This window comes from Microcaecilia unicolor, chromosome 2, assembly GCF_901765095.1.
Source record: "Microcaecilia unicolor chromosome 2, aMicUni1.1, whole genome shotgun sequence".
In the NCBI taxonomy this organism is placed as follows: domain Eukaryota; kingdom Metazoa; phylum Chordata; class Amphibia; order Gymnophiona; family Siphonopidae; genus Microcaecilia; species Microcaecilia unicolor.
Window position 1 is genome coordinate 407,092,672 of NC_044032.1, and position 20,812 is coordinate 407,113,483.

The 20,812-nt window shown below is 42.4% G+C and overlaps 2 protein-coding genes across 5 annotated transcripts in view; both read left to right on the top strand.

Annotated features, from left to right (window-relative positions):
• LOC115462111 (E3 ISG15--protein ligase HERC5-like) overlaps positions 1 to 3,223 on the top strand; it is a 178,594-nt gene extending 175,371 nt beyond the window's left edge. Inside the window, exon 24 of the mRNA XM_030192148.1 lies at positions 2,134 to 3,223. Coding sequence (XP_030048008.1) covers positions 2,134 to 2,348 — 215 coding nt within the window. The 3' untranslated portion in view covers positions 2,349 to 3,223. The remainder of the gene's footprint in view (positions 1 to 2,133) is intronic.
• Positions 3,224 to 16,630: 13,407 nt separating this feature from the next.
• Positions 16,631 to 20,812, top strand: part of HERC3 (HECT and RLD domain containing E3 ubiquitin protein ligase 3) — a 164,582-nt gene continuing 160,400 nt past the window's right edge. For 3 of the 4 annotated variants that reach the window (XM_030190680.1, XM_030190683.1, XM_030190684.1), the window contains exon 1: positions 16,631 to 17,167. The gene's annotated coding sequence lies outside the window, so the exon portion shown is untranslated. Of the gene's footprint in view, positions 17,168 to 17,923; positions 18,032 to 20,812 lie in introns of those variants that run through there. The other variant, XM_030190681.1, reaches the window with a different exon arrangement.

The window sequence follows — 20,812 nt, forward strand, 5'->3', positions numbered from 1 at the left end:
ATACTATTCTGCTGTTGTTCCTGGTCCTGTGTAAGGAACCCCACTGAGCCAGAACATGGTTTTGTTCAATGACCTTTCTGGGTGTTTGGGACCTAGCTGGGGGAGGTTTAAAATAAAAGTACACAAGACTGAGAAAAGAGACAATATTTATCCAAGATGATGTTTAGGCTGGGACACTGCACAAAATGTTCTCCAGTTAATTGTTATATGTTCCTTTATAATTTTTCAATAAAAATAAGCTGAAAATTTAAATCCAGCATTGGGCGAGTTGTGGTACAGTGTCTCAGAGGCTGGTTCTGTTTGAATGAGAAGTCCAAAAGAGCAGGAGATATCACCTGTTGAAAAAAAAAAAATAAAACAAAGCTCCTTCAACCTATTCAGTGCGTGGACCCTGGGGTGGGGGGTTGAAGTGGAGGGATGGAAGACCTGACTCAGATCAAATTGAGGACTTTTCACCTGGCAGTGTACAGCACTTGCTACTGGTCAAGCTTATGAGTATTCAGTTAGGCACTAAAAAACTTACCTGTTTGTTCAAAAATCATTTTTATTCTTTCCAACCCAGTAGAAGTTAGAATTATTCACAAGGGGTTGAGAATGACTGGGGCAAAATTAAACATTTAACGGCATGGGGGGGGGGAGGGGGGAGAAACAGTGAAAAGACACAATGGCATCAATTCTAATAAAGGTCACCTACATTTGGGCACCGAACTACAGGGCGTTGAGTGTGAATTCTAAGACAGCATCTGGGTGCTCGGATTCCATTATAGAGCAGATTGTATGTCCTCATTTGTGTGCCTATGTTTAACACTCGGGCCATGTAAAAGGCAGGCACAAATGTTAGTGCAGAAGTGTTGCACTGTAGCATGTAAGCTATGATATTCTGTAAGTTACACATGTAAGTGGGACTCGCCAACACTTCCTCCATGTGTGTTGCAGTTGTGCAAGAAGTTTTCAGAATACTGCTTAGCTCCCAATTGGCACTTTCATGCATAAATGTAACATTTAATGTGCGTAAATGCTAGTATTTTATAATATTAGAATATAAATAGTGCTTACATTTAGGCGCTAAGTTACAGAATGAGGGGGATTGAGTCCAAAGATGGGACCTTGACTTCTAGAGAAAGAAGCCCCCCCACCCCCCAAGACAAATGGACCAGTCCATTTTAGATACAGTGAAATATATCAGATATGGAATTACTTCTTTCAAACCGCATTTCCCTTGTTCTGTACTCTCACCATTCCCCAAAACTGCTTGCCCTGCAACTGGCCCACTGCCCCACACCCCAAAACTACCTCACAAACTGCCCCAGCCCCCAAAATTACCCTCACATAGCAGTGGCACACATCTTCGGTGTAGCTGGTAGGGATCCCCGAGCTCCATGAGCTGAAGACATGTTCTGCCAGAAGTTCCATGCAGACTGAACACTAATAAAGTTAGCGTCTTGCTTCTGGACACCGGCAGCAGCCACCAATGCCGGCACACCTACGCATGGTCAGTTCATGCATAGGGGGTGTTTGATGTCGGCAGCTTGAAGCATGCCACTGACTTAGTCCATGTTAAAATGACCAGGATGATTCTGGTGGATGTCTTCAGTTGGCAGCGCTTGGGGATCTCTGCCAACCAAGGGATTAATTTTTTTTAACATGGAGGGGTGGCAGGAGGGAGGATCTAGGGAGGAAATCCATGGGCCCACCCAAAAATTAACTTCTGGCTATTCTACTGCCGCAACTCCTCCATCACCTACCAAACTGTCCCCACCCGTTAAAGCTCTCCTACCCCACCACCATTCAACACTACTCACATTGCATTTGCTCCATCCACCCCCAAACTACTCCCATCCCCAATATAATACCCTGCAACTTCCCCACCATCCCCCATGGTATGCAAATCTGACTGATTTTGAGGCCTTTGAATGGGAGTTTGAAGTCCGTACATTAAATGGTAATTTTGTCAGTACTACTATACTGATGCCTCTGTGCGGATATCTTGATCCACGTTAGGGTCCAGTAACTAGTCCTGAATTATTCAACTGATTTTGGGAGCCCATTTTTTAGAAATACTTGTAAAAGTCTGTTTCTAATGTGTTCATTCTGTCATACTTCAGTTTTCTCAGCATGTGCCATTATTTTTAGTGTTTTTGACAGGAAGTGACAGAATACCAGTGGGAGGGATGGAAAATTTTGCCTTCACTATCTGTGACTTCCATTCAGAAGATCCGGATCTGTACTATCCTGTGGCCAATACTTGTTACCACATCCTGAAGCTCCCCAGATACAGCGATATCCGGACTCTGAAGGAGAGGTTCCTGCGTGCCATAACGTCCTATGAAACATTTGGTCTGGAGTGAGGCCTTGCACACACTGCTTTCATCTGTTTGGAATGCACCAGCAACTACAGACTCTCCTGGCTTGGGCACCAGTCTCTGTTTCTCTTAAAGAGGTTTGCCAAAAAGGAATTTTATGACATTAGAAGAGACTGTAACCGGGTCACTAAGCACTGGAACAAGATGTCATAGAGAAGGAAACAATAGGAGATAACTGCAGCCTTTAAACTATGTATTGATTTTTCAATCCTGAACTGCATAAAAATAATTAACACTTTATTTTTTTAATTATGTTTAAACTAATTCAAAAAGGTTCCAAAGGTTCCAACCTGTCCCTCATCTCTGAAATGGCTTCCTTGTTTTAAAAGATTTATCCATTTCCTGGGGCTGCTGTTATATTTGGTTTCATAATGAGATGAAAGCTCTGAAAACCTATAGATATTTATTTTTGTGGTTTCTCTAATAGGTTGATATTGTAAACAGTTTCTAAGTTAATATCCAATTTTGAAAAATTATTTTTGGTAGCTGTTGGAATATACCACATGTTGCAGTATTAAACTATTACATTTTCATACCATTTATACCTGTTTAGCATTATAGAGTTAATTCTCAGGAGCATCGTCTATGGGTAGTTTTGTATTCATGAAACTACACATATGTTTTTCTTTCGAAATTGTGCTTAGGTGGGTCCTTGGTGACAGAACTTCTCACAGACTTAGCACCTGCTTTTACTGCAGATAGAGGAACGAGGGGGGGGGGGGGGCAGAGCATGCACACAGATTTAAAATCCCATTCTGTGCAGTTGACTAGCATCCTAGTGGTTAAAGCTGTGAGCTAAGAACCAGGGAAGCCAGGATTCAAATCCCACTGCAGCTCCTTGTGATCTTGGGCAAGTCACTTAACCCTCCATTGCCTCAGGTTCAAGTGTTGAATGTTGCACTTAACTGGTTATGTTTTCAATGGCTCCGTAAACCTGGAAATTCAGTGCCGGAGCCCAGACATGGCCCAGCATTGAATTTCTGGTGTTAACACTGGTAGCGGTCAGCAAAACACTGATTGCCACCAGCTGAATATTGGGCCCCTAGAACCAACTTTTTTAAATGAATGGGGGGTGCTACACCACAACAGTGAAGGAGTTGTTCAATACTACGGGTGCTTGGCACCCACAGAGCTGCCTCCTATGATTGGGCCCATTGTTTTCCTGGGGCAGCAAGATACCTTTATAGTTGGGAGGAAGGTGGGTGCGCAAACAAACTAAACTTCCTAGTTTCTGATACTGTTGGTGGTAAAAAGTTGGCTAGGCCCCTAGGTAGTGTTTGGGGTCGGCATGGTCAGCTGGCACCCCCCCCCCCCCCAATATGCGTGCTAATGCTAAATTGCCCCCCACACACACACACACACACGGCCAATATGACTTCCTTAACCTTTGCCTTCCTCCTGTACCCCGGTTAGCTTAGCAGAGTTTAAAGAAGGTTTGGTTTCCTAAAGGAAAAGTCCATAGACCATTATTAAATGGACTTGGGGAAAATCCACCATTTCTGGAATAAGCAGTATAAAATGTTTTGTACTTTTTTGGGATCTTGCCAGGTTTTTGTGACCTGGATTGGCCACTGTTGGAGACAGGATGCTGGGCTTGATGGACCTTTGGTCTGTTCCAGTATGGCAATACTTATGCAAGTTATTGTGTTAACCATTGCTGCAGCAGATAACTCAGCTGGCACTGTGTGATCTGTGCATGTAGCATTAAGTGCATCCTTGTTAGATCAGGTACTTAGCGTACAGTAAACTCTGGATTCTATAGATGCTGCTCAAAGTTGCACGCACTTTTGCGATGAATGCCCAAATAAATGGATGATGAACGCTGAACCATCGATAATTAGGTGCTAACAACCACTGGCACTCATTAACATTGGTGTGTGCATACTCCAGCAACTTTCGTGTATATGTTTTGGACTTGGGCGCTAGTTCATTCTTTTTGGAGGGCTCTACTGACTTATTTGTGTTCTCTTATTGGTAAGCGCATCCCATTGTGAGCTGATATTTGATTATGTTCTAATTTTGTTTCGTTGGGATTGCGAAAGCGACCTAATTTATTCTTTCATAAGGCATTTTTTTTTGTTGCTCTGCACTGCCTGTTGTTTCATTGGTGACAACAGGACCTTCCTTCCATGACCTTTTGGAAGAATGAACTTGTTTATCTGTTGAAAATGGAAAGTCTGGATGCCAGGTTTGGCTCTCCTAAGGTCTGGCATCAATTCCAACAAACATGGTCTTTGTTTTGGGACTCCTTATCACATAGAGTCCAGAGTTCATTATTAAATTTGTAACCTAGAGCATTTCATTTTGAGTGGGTGGTGTGGGGCAGGTGTGGGGGATTTGATGTGTGTGTCAGTTTTCTCATGGCTTGGGTCTTCGTGAAAGAATAACACTGATGACTCAGGTTGAGATGTTCTCTGTTTTTCTGCAGATTAGGTGGTGGGATTCAGTTTGAGATTGGGTGGGGGTGGAGTAGGGGGGTATTGAGTTAATTTAACAACAAAAAGTGGACACTTTCCAGTAACGTATGTTGTGACTTAATAAAAATTATGCAAACCAAAAATTTGTGTACTATTCTATAAGGCACGGGCACCTAACTCCCCTGGTGCATCTCTCAAAGGGGGGGGGGGGGGGGGCATGGCTATGGGAGTGTCAGGGCTGTTCAAAAAGGTTGCACATAGAATTACAGAATACTGCCTAAACGCACCTAACTTGGATGCTGGCATTTACACCAGGTTTCAGCAGGTGTAAGTCCAGCACCCAAAAGGTAGGTGCAGGATCTGCACTAAACTCTATTCTATGCAAGGTGCACACCCTATATGGAATAGCACTTAGCACTGAATTGTTTCAGCACCATTTCCTGAATCTGGTCCTAAATATATTACTTCTGTGTTAATTGCATGTGCAGGTGCTGGTCATGATCCCACCAGTTAATACAGAGGCTTTGCAGTTACTGCACTGTAATTTGGGCAATTACCATGTGGTAACTACAAACGTTTACCACACTTTTGTAAAAAGACGCCTTACATTTCATATGTTCTGCTGAAAATAGATGTCTAACTTAGATTCCTACATTTAGACACTCAGGATTTGTTTGTTTTTTTACAGTTGTGGCCTCTTTGTTCCTAAATGTCAGCACCAAGATTGGCTCCTGACAGTTTTTGAAAATACTATCCAAATCTTAATAACCTAGAGACCTAGGCGTCTAATTCTATCTCTTTAAACTTGACCTTAAATGTAATGGGATTGTGTAGGTGTGTATTAGGTAGGATTATTGGACAGGATTATTTGCACAAGGAATCGTTATTTAAACAAACATTCTAAACATGAAAAATTGAGACTTCAATCTGGGGAACTGTGAGGCATGGTGCAGTAATGTCAACTGAATGGCTGAGAGAGTAATATGGGGGATTTCTCATCTCCATCCCTGCTGTTTTCAAAGAATGTGGGATAACTGCTGCTTTTTTTCTGAGATAACAATGGAAGATCCACTCAAAATCTCTGACTTCTAATGGAACCATCACCAAGTCAAGTCTGACTGCAACATAGTTTTTAACTTCTTTTCCTTTGTTTCAATAATGTAAAGATTATTGAAAATCTGTCCTGGAAATTTTTAAGACAAAAACAAATCTTCTCACCCCCTTTATAAAAGTGTGTGTGTATATATACATTCAAATATACTTTAATCTGATAAATCACACCCCCCCCCCAAAAAAAAAAAATAAAAAAATAAAATCCAAACCACTTCTTTGATCTGTTTTATCATAATTTATCAAATTATTTTTTTCAGTTATTCAAAAAACATCTTCCATATACCAATCACTGTAAACCAATAATGTCACATAAATATCACATATACCACGATACATTTTTAAAATACAAAATAGCTGAGGCAGCTCTGTTGGCTTTGTCTATTATTCCAGCGACAGAATCTTCACAATGCATACCTTAGCCTTAACTTTTTCATCCTTGCTAGACTGAAAACAGAGGGACATTTTTTAAAATACTTGGAATGCCCTCCCGCGGGAGGTGGTGGATTTGAAAACAGTAACAGAATTCAAAAATGCGTGGGATAAACATAAAGGAATCCTGTTCGGAAGGAATAGATCCTCAGAAGCTTAGCCGAGATTGGGTGGCAGAGCCGGTGGTGGGAGGCGGGGCAGGTGCTGGGCAGACTTCTACTGTCTGTGCCCTGAAAATGGCAGATACAAAGCAAGGTAAGGTATACACAAAAAGTAGCACATATGAGTTTATCTTGTTGGGCAGACTGGATGGACCATGCAGGTCTTTTTCTGCCATCATCTACTATGTTACTATGAAAGGACGTCCAAATCAGAACAGAGGCGTCTAGCTAATAACATGGAAAAGGAATGTCCATCTCAACAGGAAATATGCGAGATGAATGTCTGTTTTCTGAGGACATCCAGCATGAACAGCCATTTTACAAACTGGAAAGTCCAACCTATGAATGGCAAAAAGCAGAGTCAAGGACTTCTATCTGGCAGCATTCTTAGAAGAATAGCCACACAGACATCCCTGCAGAGTACAGAGGTAGCCTGGTGCTTAGTGTAATGGACTTTAAAGTGAGGGATCCAGGTTCAAATCCCTCTTTAACTCTTATCCCCTTTTACAAAGCCATGCAGCAATGCCGACACAGCCCATTCACTTTGAAGGGCATTGCCGACACAGCCCATTGTAATTGTGAGCCCTCCAGGAACAGAAAAATACCTACTGTGCCTGAATGTACACACTTCGGTAGCCTTCAGGCTTGCAAAGGCTTATATATGTCATATATTTATGTACAGTAGATATTTTTCTCTTTCTGGAGGTCTCACAATAAAAAAACAAAAGTGGGATTTGAATCTGAGCTCCTTGGTTTAAAATCTATTATACTAACCACTAGGCTACTCCTCAGACAGATTTCTTGCTTTGCTAAGAATACTTACAATACCTAAAGCTGTCACAGTGCCTGGTGTCCCCTTTCATTTTCAGGGGAGAAGGAACAGAACAGCAACCACTGGGGAATTAAGGAGGTTTCACGCCTTAATCCCTCCAGTGGTCAGCTGCTCAATCAGAGCACCTTTTTGTACTCTGGTCTGAAACAGGTCTAGTTTAGTGACATCTTCCCCCCCCCCCCCCCCCCCCCCCCCCCCCCCCCCCCCCCACTGTGGGTGGGTTTTATTGAGAGCAAGGAGAGAGAAGAGGTCCTGGTAAAGTGTGTTAAAACACAAACAGGTTTATTCTTTCTGAGTTCATAATTGTCAGTTTGTTTGCCTTAGAGCTGCATAGACTTGTTGCTGTTTGAACATTGTTACATTTGCAGGAGGGTGATGGGCCCCCATAGTTCTGCTTGCATATAAATAGAGACCGACAGACAGAATGCTGGTAGCTGTTTTACACATTGTATGAGTGGATTAATTCACTGAAGGGAATGAAGGTTGTCAAGCTTCTACCCGGAGCCAAAAATTTTGACCAAGAGATACTGCACCGAGAACACTGGTTACCAGTCTGCCATAGGAAAACGTTTAAAGTTCTTCTCTTAGACCTGTGTTTACAAAGGCGTGCTATAGGCGCATTAGCGTCTTTAACTCGTGTTAATGGTTGACAACGCGTCAAACGCTAATGCGCCTATAGGGACCGAGTGAAAGTTTGAAGAGTATGTGAAAACCATGTTTGGTGTGGTCAAGCCTTCAGTTATACCAGGAAGTGGAGATCTGTTGGAGTATTAATGTTCCTGTGGAGCATTATGGATTAAAAATTTAGTGGATTGAATCAGATTGGAGAGATTTGGAGATCGAGGAAGACGCTCAAGATCTATGATATAATAAGGATACGTCAAAGATTACATTTAATATCTACCTCAGGAACTATATGGAGTTTTGGAAGTCCATGTTTGGACTCTAGTTCCTGTATAATGGACCATCTGAATGGGACTTGATAAGGGAAGTGCATGTTTAATAATAGTATGTAATATTATCAATAAAGGATGTGTTGTTAATTTATATATAAGATTATAGTAGTCTATTTGAAGAAGGAAACATATAGGAATGTATTGGCGCATTAGCGTTTAATGCACCTTAATTTTAAAGGTGTGTTAAAAACGCTAACGCGCCTTAGTAAACATACCCCTTAGTTTACAAAGTTCTTCACTCAGGCTTTCCAGAATACTCGTCATGTCTTCTGATCCCCTTAGGTTCCTTCCAGAACACTGGTTCCCTCAACAAGATCTTCTGATGGTTCCATCCTTCTGCATTATTGGCCTAGATACTATCAGAGTGAACATTTTTATTTTCTCTAGGCCTTCCCTTTGGCATGCCCTTCCAACCCATTTAAAACTGGAACAATCATTGGTATTTAAAAAGTACCTAGAGAAACATCTTTGTGTAAGGATGCATTTGGATAGTCTTAAGAGACGTTTTCTTTGGCTCCTGCATTGGCATGTCGTCACATAACAGTGGGGGGAGTCACAGCTGGTTTACTGTTACTATTATTTTTTGCTATGATTTGTGATGTTACTTTTTATAGCCCTGTTTTATGTTGCTTTCCTATAATTTATTATATGTATGTATTTATTTGCTGCATTTGTATCCCACATTTTCCCACCTATTTGCAGGCTCAATGTGGCTTACATTATGCCGCAATGGTGATCACCATTAACGGAATGTTAAGTACAAAAGAGGTATTACAATTAGGTATATGAAAATATCACGTGAGTGGACAGAAATAAAATATCAAGTGGATTAGAAGTAACTAAATAAAAAATTCATAACAGGTATATATGAACAAGACAAGGTATTTTACTTCTTTCAGATTATATATTGAGAACCACTCAGAAAGCCTGCTAATTGGACAGTATATCAAAAATTAAATAAGCATAAATATAATTCCAGATTTAATCCAATTATCTGATTGCCTTTCATTACCCGTTGAAAACTCTTCTAAGGTACTGGGTTTTATCCTGGATACAACTCTTTCCTTTGAACTGACAAGTACATTAAATTATTGGTAAAATTTTCAAATTACGTCAACTTCACAACATTTGTTCACTATTTCTAGAACATGTGTGTTGCTGCATGTCATTATTCTTTTATTTTTATTTATTAATTTTCAAAAAATATATAACAGTACAGTTCTATCATCCAGATGCAATCATTAAACAACAATATTGCAACAACATATAGCATAAGTATCTCGTTTTACCTTTTCTTTCCCTCCTCCATTCCCCTACCAGCCCACCCACCTCCCGTCCCCCATCCTCAGTCATATTTCAGTTTGTTATTGTTACTGTTTTATTTTGTTTTGATATTCATACTCCTCTCCACTGCTCATATACCTGCCATATTTTTTGAAACTTCTGGAGTTGCCCCTTTTGTATTGCAGTCAGCTTCGTCATTTGATACAAATGGTGTAGTCTACCCTCCACCACCTGCATCCCTGGGGTCTCCTTCTGTTTCCAGGCTTTTGCCAGCGCCATTTTAGCTGCCCCGAATACCTGTATGGCTAGCATATGCCAATGTATTGGGGTCTTCCTGGGGCGTATGTGTAGTAGACAGTGCTCAGCTTGTCTTGGGTAGTCTATCTTAATCAATTCTCTGACCTTTCCCACGATCTCTGTCCAATATTTTTGAACCTTTGGGCATTCCCACCAGATGTGCCAAAATGTTTCTCTCCCCCCGCAGCTCCTCCAGCAATCTGTTGACATTTGTGGGTAAATCTTTTGTAGTCTCACCGGTGTATAATACCACCAGTAAAAGATCTTATATCCATTTTCAACTAATGGCTGGGCGATGGATGGCTTCAACAAATGCCTATAGCTGCTTGCCCACCACTCTCCCTTATGATGCTCCTGGAGCTCTGTCTCCCATCTCCTTGTATAGAGGCCTTGTGGGGAGGAGATCAACAATAAAGCCCTATATATTCGTGTTATACCACCTCTACCCCCTCCCCTTCTCATAGCTTTTTCCAATTCTGTCTCGGCCAACTCTAGCTCATCCCTTGCCCGCTTGAAAATAAAATTCCTGAGGCAATTGTAATATACTAGATCTCTTTCCTCTAATCCATATTCCTCCTGCAGTTCCTTGTATGCCCGGAATTCCCTGTTCGCCCAAATCTGTCCCAATGTTTTTAGACCTTTCTTCGCCCATATCTGGTAAATCTTCTCCTCCCTTCCGAGCAGGAACCCCGGGGCTCCTTGTATCAACGTTTGGAAGAAATAAGTTCTCTCAGGGAAGATCCGCCTTCTTATTTGGAGCCAGGTGTTTAATATAAAAGTCCCACCGGGACCCTTTCTATCACCGCTAGTATGTCCCTCCCGGGTTTCTATAATATGTCCCCTATATATCGTGTTCCCATCCATGCTCTTTCCCAGTGCAACCATTTTTTAACATTAGTTGGGTCCCATTCAGCCAAAACCCTTAGCTGTGCTGCTTGGTTGTACAGGAAAAAGTTTGGCACTCCCATGCCCCCCCTATTTGGCATCTGATACATCATATTTCTACGGACTCTTGGTGGTCGTTTTCTCCAGATGAACGCAAACAATTTTTTATTCAGTTCTGGGGATTGGGATTGGCAGGGCCTTAAACAGATATAACAGCTTGGGCAGGATCATCATTTTCACCGCATGGACCCTGCCCACCCACGATATCGTGAGTCCCTCCCATCTGTCCAGCTCTCCGAAGAGCTCCTTTAACTTCCTAGGGAAGTTCTCCTGAAACATGGACTCTAATTTTGGGGTGATCATGATGCCCAGATATCGTATTGCTTTTTATGCCCATTGGAATGGGTATAGACCCTGCAGCTCCCGGACCTCTCTCTGGGGTATTGTTAAATTAAGTATCTCTGATTTATTAGCATTAATCTTAAAGCCCGATAATACCCCATATTGTGAAATCACCTCTATAACCTGCTGCAGGGAGTGTTTCGGTTGGGACAATGTCAACAAGACATCGTCCGCAAACAGCATGATCTAATGCTCTCGGCTGCCTCTCACCACACCCCTTATGCTATCGTGATCTCTAATTTTTTTTGCTAAAGGCTCGATTGAGAGTGCAAACATCAGGGGGGATACCGCACAGCCCTGTCTCATCCCTCTACCCAGGTAAATCGGCTTGGAACAGGAGCCATTTATCTTTAAGACTGCTAAGGGATTAGTGTAGAGCAGCTGCAGCCAATTCATAATTCTCCCTCCCAACCCAATTTGTTTCAAGACTTCAAATAGGAATGACCACTCCACCCGGTCAAAGGCTTTTTCCGCATCAACCGAGCATAGCAATACCGGTTCCGCTTCATCTGTGGCATGTTGTATTATGTGGAGCAGGGATCTAATGTTATCGAACGTCTGTCTGCCCTCTATAAATCCCACCTGATCTTCGTGTATCACTCTTGGGATTACCTTCTGCAGCCGTAAGGCCAAAATCTTAGTAAAAATTTTATAGTCCACATTTAAGAGTGATATGGGTCTGTACGCCCCACATTGCGTGGGGTCCTTGTCCGGCTTCCGTATCAGAACCTCGGCCACTCTCCAGGAGTGAGGCAGTTTGCCTATATCGTCAAAGGAGGTTATGGCTTTCAGCAACAGCGGTGCTAACCACTTTACAAATATTTTATAGAAGCGTGCTGGAAATCCATCCGGCCCCTGAGCCTTGTTGTTAGATAAGCTCGCTATCACCTTTTCCACCTCCTCAATCGTTATGGGGGCAGCTAGGGCTTCCACCGCCCCCTCTGAAAGAACTGGGAGGTTCGCCCCCTGCAGGTACTGTGCAATACCCTCCCACGTCCCCCCCTGTTCAGATTTGTATAATTGGGTGTAGTATTCTTGGAATACCTCCTGTATTTCACCTGTTTGATGGACCAACTTCCCAAGGGTATCATACACTCCCGTTATATAGTTTCTTTGGGCCTGTTTCTTCAATTTATTAGCTAAAAGTCTACTGGCTCCTGCATGTCATTATTCTGATACAATCAGTCTTTATTGCAGGAGTGAATTTATGGAACCATTTGCCTGGTTATTTAAGACTTTGTCCCAGCAAGCAACAGTTTAAGAAACTTTTTAAGACTTTTTGTTTTGTAAAGGATTCTATGGAAGATTGACTTGTGTATCTGTGCAGTGTTCTCCATGTGGTATTTTTTGAAGATTTACTTGATCTTATGTACCTGTGCAGTTCTCCATGCAGTATTCTTTATATTTTTTAATGATAGTTATTCTGTTGTCTTGGTTTTTTTTTTAATTATTTTATGAATGTTTTACTGTAACCCGCTTTGATATTAAAGTTGGATATACATATTAAAAATAAATAAAATTGTTGATTTTATTGATGCAAGTTTTTATTATTTCACACTTTCCCCACTGTTTACTAAGCTGCGCTAGTGGCTGCCACACAGCAATACTGATGCAGCTCTTTCAAAGTGAATGGGCTATGTTGACATTAGCGCATAGCAGCCTCTAGCATGGCTTAGTAAACAGAGGGGTTTCACTGTTGTAATTCTTTAACACCAAAACAGACATCATGTGATGAGAATCAGGTGCTTACCAATAAGACTTACTATATAAGTACATAAAAAAAAATAATATTTAGGTTGAAACCTGGGCACATTTAACATCTTTTTTTCCTGTGCCTACATCAAAAGAAAAAGATGGTATGTGGGAACTTGCTCCTCTTGTTTTGCGGAATGAAATGGTATATCATAAAAATTAACTTTCCCTTTTTGTTACTACTATTTCACAGGGGGTATTGAATAATGAGAGAAGGGCTTCCTTCATGCAGACGTTCTGTCCAGAGTCAGTCTAAATGTGCCAACATTGTCCAGTTCAGCACATTATTAGCCACCAAGTGTTCAGTGGAAAATAAATATGTTGCCTCAGGCTGCTTGCTATGTGAATAGTCCATCACTGTTTAATTATTACTACCAAGTATTACAAATTAAGGGCATTTACTTTAAACTTTGTTTTAATTTGTTTATCCAGTCCTTACATGCACGTGATTTTGCTTTCTAAACCCAAAGGTGAATCCTAAGGGTGGTTGAACAATTAGGTATAAACTCTGTTGTTTCTGATTCTAACTTTATTTGTTTTGGACTGCTTTGGGTCCTACTGATCTGTACATCTGCTGTATTGTTATTTAAAGTTATAACCAATAACATATCTCCTGTGATTTCAGCAAGTTTGCATTTACATCAGCCTTCTTGGTGTTTGAGGTCAGCATCTTCTGATATGCTCGAAGTTCCTTCTTTAAAGACTGTCTTTTTAGATAAATATAGGAACTCGATTTTCTACATTGCAGGACCTAGATTGTGGAATTCTTTACCTGCTCAGTTCCGAGCCTTACAAAATATAGATTAATTTGAAAAGGTTTTAAAACTGTTTAGTTTCAGCATACATTTGATATCCCTTTTTAAGGGTAAGTTTTGGATTGCCTGAACAATGTTGGTTTTTGAGTTTTACATTATGATTATGTTATATGTTTTGTGAAATGTTTAATGCTATTATGAATGTGTATTGTTCCCTGCTCAGGGTTTTAGAAAGCAAACAAAGTCAATCATCTATTGCTAAAGAATATGGTGACAATCCCAGTCAAATTTCATGTGTCTTGAAGCAGAAAGACCAGCTTCTGGAAGACTGGAAAACAATACAAATCCACAATGGAAATGAATACGGGCGGGAAAAGATGAGGAGGTAGAAGATGCTCTTCTTCGGTGGTTTTCTCAAGTCAGGAGCAGACAGTTTCCTGTCAGTGGTCCACTGCTTATGGAGAAAGCTAACCAGCTAGCTGAAAGTCTTGGACTAATTGAATTCAAAGTCACTGTTGGATGGTTGGAAAGATGGAAGGAAAGGAACAGCATGGTGAGAAACAAGACGCTGATGACTTTGGTGCTGAAAATTGGGCGGTTTCAGTTCTTCTTACCATCTTGAACAAGTTTGCACCTTGTGACATTTTCAATGCTGATGAAAACGGTCTCTACTGGCGAGCGATTCCTGATGGAACACTTGCATTCAAACAAGCCGAAACTACAGGAAGTAAAACGTCAAAGGACTGACTGACGATCCTCCTTTGCTACAATATGGATGGGAGTGAGAAGTTGGAACCCCTCGTCATTGGAAAGAGAAACAGCTCCATTGCTTCAAGAAAGTTAATCGACTTCCTGTCATACGAGGCTAACACAAATTCATGGATGACTGGGGAAATCTGGAAGCAGTGGCTAAAGAAGTTAGACACTAGAATGCGGGCACAGAAGTGTCAGATTTTGTTGCTTTGTGATAATTGTGCTGCACACAGTGATGATGTCAGGCTGTCTAATGTCAAGGTGGTCTTCCTGCCACCAAACACTACCTCTCTGATCCAACCTGTGGATCAGGGCATAATAGCCAATTTCAAACAACATTATTGGGCTCTTGTGCTATGTCGTCTGATGAGCGTTATGGATGACCAGACTGGCAAGGATAAATGTGCTGTTGAACTGGCTTGTAATCTATCACTGTTGGATTCCCTACATATGCAACCATTGTGAACTGTTACAAACGGGCAAGCTGTGTTAAGGATGTGGAGAGGGACGAAACAGATGCAGCTGTTGCAAACGCGTCAGATGAACAGGTTACTGACATCCCAGCCGGTGTTACTGAAGAGGAGTTCTATGTAGCTGTTGATTACAATCTACAAACAGCTGATGACAGCACTGATGTCAAGATATGCACCTACACGCAGGCAACAACGGCTGATGATATGAGCAGCGAGGCACATGCTGATGAAATTCAACAACCTCCTGTCACTTTTGCAAGAGCGCTGGAGAGTCTCAACACCATGTGGGCGTATCTGGAGGCCACTGGATGTCAGTGCGAGGAGAGAGAGAGCGAGAAATTCTGTGGGATTCAAAGACGGATAGTCTGTACTCTTTGTATGTGGAGGCGCCTCCCGTTGATTTTTGCCCGGGATTTGAAGCTGAGTACTCCAATTATTACCAAAGTGATTTACAGCTAATTAGTCTTTCTCATTTTGCCATTTTTTCCCCTTCCGGTTTATATTTGTCATTCTTATGCTTCTATATCGTGGACTACACTTTCATTTTGGTCCAATAATTGAACATTTCTTTCAAATACAATCTCTCTGTTTTTTTACTACAGATTGTTTGATGTATTTCACCCTATAGGTTTTTTCAGAGAATTATTGGCCCATGATAGAAGCCTTATCAGGTATGTCCACTGAGTTGGTACCCTGGGTTATTGAGGCTGCTTTATTTAAAATTATTGAGTATATGGACATTAGTGTGGTCACTCTATAGAGCTATCTAGAGCTTTTTTGCTTAGTTTCTATTATGATTTGGCTCTAGGCAGATTTGTTGAGTTTTTACCGTCTGGCAGACGTAGTCTATGGAACTCATAGACCCAATAGTGTACAGAATGCCAGGAAGTATTTTTTCACGGAGAGAGTAGTGGATGCTTGGAATGCCCTCCCGCGGGAGGTGGTGGAAACGAAAACGGTAACGGAATTCAAACATGCGTGGGATAAACATAAAGGAATCCTGCTCAGAAGGAATGGATCCTAAGGAGCTTAGACGAGATTGGGTGGCAGAGCCAGCCGGTGGTGGGAAGCGAGGATAGTGCTGGGCAGACTTATACGGTCTGTGCCAGAGCCAGTGGTGGGAGGCGGGACTGGTGGTTTGGAGGCGGAGATGGTGCTGGGCAGACTTATACAGTCTGTGCCAGAGCCGGTGGTGGGAGGCGGGACTGGTGGTTTGGAGGCGGGGATAGTGCTGGGCAGACTTATACGGTCTGTGCCCGGAAAAGGACAGGTACAAATCAAGGTAAGGTATACACAAAAAGTAGCACATGTGAATTTATCTTGTTGGGCAGACTGGATGGACCGTACAGGTCTTTTTCTGCCATCATCTACTATGTTACTATGTATGAGGACTATAACTGATTACTTCAAGTAAGCCTAACGTCAGTTAACGGAGACTGTATACTGTATGTATAATAATAAACAGTACTGTACATATGTTTATCATATGTCAAGCTTCTTTGGGTCACAATGGTTAAGTGCAGGCTCCGGTTAACTGCATGCATTTCTTTGGTCCCAGACCCTTGCACTTAAGCAGATTGCACTGTAATTGGAGAGGCAATAGCTGGAGAGGTGAAGGTTAGTGACTAACATTTCAAACATAAAATTGGTGCCAGGTTAAAACAAAAAAACACACACATTACCGCTCCCTGGACATGATGAAGGAGTTTGCTCAATTTTGGGGGTGCTCATTTAAGCACCGAGCTGCTTCCAAAGCGAAGGAGTCGCAGGACATGGGATAGGGAATAAGCAGCTTGGGTCAAAGAAGAGAGAGGTGGTGGCGTTTTCTCCTCTGGATGGAAATGTTGCCCCAATCCTGTGGCATCGTCTTCAGCCACGCGCGTCCACCCACTGAGAATCATCTTCCCACGGAGGAGGGGGCGGTGTCGGGTCAAGAAAGATTACTAGGCAGCAGTCACAGCCGCGCTGCCGCTGAGCCTAACAAGGGGAGGATGCAGTGCTGGGCTAAAGGGAGATCCAGAGCGCGCTGACTGCTTGGGGGTCTCTTGTCTGCACAGCCTCCCCGCCCCACGATCCTTCAGTCCTGCCTTTCACAGCCCCACATCCGCCATTAGTCACGGTGAAGAGGGAGACAGCAAGGCATCCACCGAGTGCACTCGCTTCCTGTGTGCTGGCCCGGGAGTATTTAGTGTCCTGCGTTCACTCGACACAGCCCAGGGGGTGTCACTTCCTTCCTATGGCGTCCCGGCACCTAACTCGTTCCTAAAGCTTCATCTGGCTGGACCTCGTTTCCTGGTATAGTATGTTTGAGGGGTGAAGCCGCTGTCCCCCACACTCTCCCGGTAATAAAAGGAGCAGCGCAGGAGGCGTTCTCTAGGGTTGGTGTTGAGAGGGGATTCTCCACTTTGCTGCTTGCATATCTGGGTTTTTGTTTTTTTGTTCCGGTGCCTGCGATCAGTTCGATTGCTCAGTGTTTTTCGGTAGGGGTGGGAATGCATGGCTCAGTGCGGATTAGTAGAGGTTGTCTGTAAATTAGCTGAGTACATTCTGGGTGAGAGTGAGAGAGTCCCTTTTGAAAACAGTGTAGGCATTTAAAGTCTGTGCGCTTGTTCAGGGGAGGGGGTTCCTTTACCCTGGGCTTCCTGTTCCGTGTGGGACGTCAGGTCACTACCCTGACCACTGAAATGTCCACATGTGAATCGAGTGGGTCAGCTGAGCTGCTTCCGCCCTTCTGAAGTGTGTGTGTGTGTGTGTTTTAAAGGTTATACGAAATGCACTAAATGACTTCCCGATACTTAACAATTTGCCAGATACAGGCCCGATCGAAGACCTATTTTATTAGCTTAAAACTTCAGTAAACTTATTTTTTGTTAATCCTTTGCTTTTTCTTTCGGAATTAATTCCTTTGTCTCCTCTAATTGATTTAATTTGTTTGTAAATTCGCACTGTTTGGGATTATTCTATGATCCTGTCGTAAATTAAAGTGCTGGAGACACCTCTGTCTTCAGCTTTTGCTTCAGTGTTTTTCCTTGTATGGGGCGCTGAGGAGGAAGAGCTCCTGGTTTCCATCATCCCACTATGAATGACGAATCTAAGCAGAGCAGAGTTCAAAAACTTTAAGCTCTCTTCAGGAAGGAAAGAACAACCTGAGCTAAGAAGGTGGGGAGGACTTGATGTGGTTTTTGACAGTCAACTTAATGCTAACTAAAAGACTACTTGTACTGCTGCCTAAATGAAACAAATTTAGTCTTCTTGCTGTGTCACTCACTGATAGTATTCAGTGCCATCATAAAATAATAATGGGTATTTCGATCCCACATTATTCCTAAAAATAAGTTCAGAGCGGGTTAACAATAAGAATAAACTGAAGATCATGGATCAGAAATTTATATCAGTAATCAAACTTAAAAAAAAATTAAAGCAAATATAACTTTACACGTTTATGGGAGTTTGTTTATGCTTGTCTTATTTTCAGTTCGTTCAAGTGGTAATGGGTTCCAACATTTCACTAGGTGAAATACAAAAGATTTACTGTATAAGGATTTCAATGCCTTGTAATGTCTAATCGGAGCAAGCTCTTACTCTACTATTTTGATAACTGCAGTATTGTTGAGGAAAAGACTTCAGACTCTCCTGTCTCAGCTGATAGTATTTAGGACTAAATAGCTGACCGCTCGGCTCTGCGTGTCTGGAAATCAGTACACGCTGGCAAGAATCCTCATTAGCCCTTTGTTCCCCTCTTCCGCCAGAACCGATATACTCATATCACCCCTCTCCTCAAGTCACTTCACTGGCTTCCGATCAATACCGCATACAGTTCAAGCTTCTCCTTCATACCTACAAATGCACTCGTTCTGCAGCCCCTCCCTACCTCTCTACCCTCATATCCCCTTACGTCCCTACCCGTAACCTCCGCTCTCAAGACAAATCCCTCCTTTCAGTACCCTTCTCCACCACCGCCAACTCTAGGTTCCGCCCTTTCTGCCTCGCCTCACCCCATGCTTGGAACAAACTCCCTGAGCCCATACGCCAGGCCCCCTCCCTGCCCATCTTCAAATCATTGCTCAAAGCTCACTTCTTCAATGTAGCTTTCGGCACCTAATCACAACACCTCTGTTCAGGAAATCTAGACTACCCCAACTTGACATTTCGTCCTTTAGATTGTAAGCTCTTCTGAGCAGAGACCGTCCTTAGTTATTAATTTGTACAGCGCTGCGTAACCCTAGTAGCGCTCTAGAAATGTTAAGTAGTAGTAGTAGTGTCTGGAAATCAGTACACGCTGGCGAGAATCCTCATTAGCCCTTTGTTCCCCTCTTCCCCCACCTGGTGGTTAGTGATGGTTAGAAGCTGTTCACTTTCCTATGGCAGCATGGATACATGTTGTGCACCCAGACCCCTAAGCAGTGTGGCCTGAACTTCTGTCCTAACTTAGCTGTCAGTTGGTCCTGTTATCAGTGGATGAGAGTACAGAAATAGGACTGCCCCTCCCCTCCCTTTGGCCCTCCATAACCTATGCCCTGTAGTTGTAGTCGGCGTAGGGCCGAGTCTGTGAATGGTCATAGGCCCTACTCCTCCTCTTGGGAGGGATTCTTGTTAGACTGGAAACCCATGCAAAGTGCTGGTATTTATGGGCTCAAGCTGAAACATAAGGTCCTGTGCTGGCTGCTGCTACTGTTGTCTTTATGTTTTAGATAAGGGGGGGGGGGGCAGCGTAGAGATCTGTGTGTCCTTTTGCTTTGATTTGGAAGCCATTCTAAAGCAGCAGAACCAGTGTGCTGGGTTGGAGGCATGGACTTCTAGTACTGCTTTCTTCACAATAAGATAACAATTTTGAAATGTACTTCCTTAAGTCTGTGGTAATCACTTTAATAAAATGTTAAATGCTTAAAAATAAAAACCCACATTGAACGATACAGCTGCAGGTCATCAAATTTTTATATAATCCATAATCCTTTTCCCTGCTTCTTCTCACCAGCTCCTCACTCCCCTATCAAAATCTCTCTCCTCTTTCTAACCCACCAAAATAGTAATCATGAAGGACTTGGGCCCTTGTAGCCCTCCACGACTTTAGGTTTCAGAGCTGAACATAAGAATAGCCATACTGGGTCAGACCAATTGTCCATCTAGCCCAGTATCCTGCTTCCAACAGTGGCCAATCCAGGTCACAAGTATACCTGGCTGCTTATTAATCATCCAGAATCACAGTCGATGCAAAAAAGAAAGATGTACATCACAGTGCATGTTAACATTTAGAACAGTTCCTTACATAAAACTCCTCACCCCCACCCCCTCTGTGGTATTCCTGTACTCAACACGCCTCCATCTGCTTTCCTACTACACCCCCTTCAATCAATAAAAGATCTTATATCTTAATAATTTCTGTGTGGGATACCAGCATAGGAATACAATAGCGTATAAGTACCTCACACCAGCATTCTTATGGAGTAAAAGGTACTGTACTGGCATCCATTATACATGAGGGCTGTTAGCAAATTGCTTAATTCCTGCTGGGGTCATTTTATTGCTCGGCTTCGGTGTCTCAATACCAGAAAAAGAACAATAAATGATTGAGCGGAGAATTTAAATATGGTAGTACATTTTATTTGTCTTGTGTAACACTTAGACATTGCTAGCTTGTTTTGTGATCAGTTTGCATTTTGGGTGTACAGTGGTATGGGGTGCCATGCATGAGAGGTGCTTTTTTTTTTTTTTTGCCATGCTGTAGGCCTGCAATATTGGTACTGGTAGCTATGTATGTGTTATCACTTCAAACAAAATAGGAAATTACTTAATGGTGGAAGGGGACAACAGTCTAATCTGTGATCTTTAAGGGCCACCAGAACTTCTGTTATATCCATTAATAAACTCCATCTTGGGGCCAAGATGGGGCAGGTGTGATCTCAGTATCTTGTACCTCACTGGTGTCATACCTCAAGATGG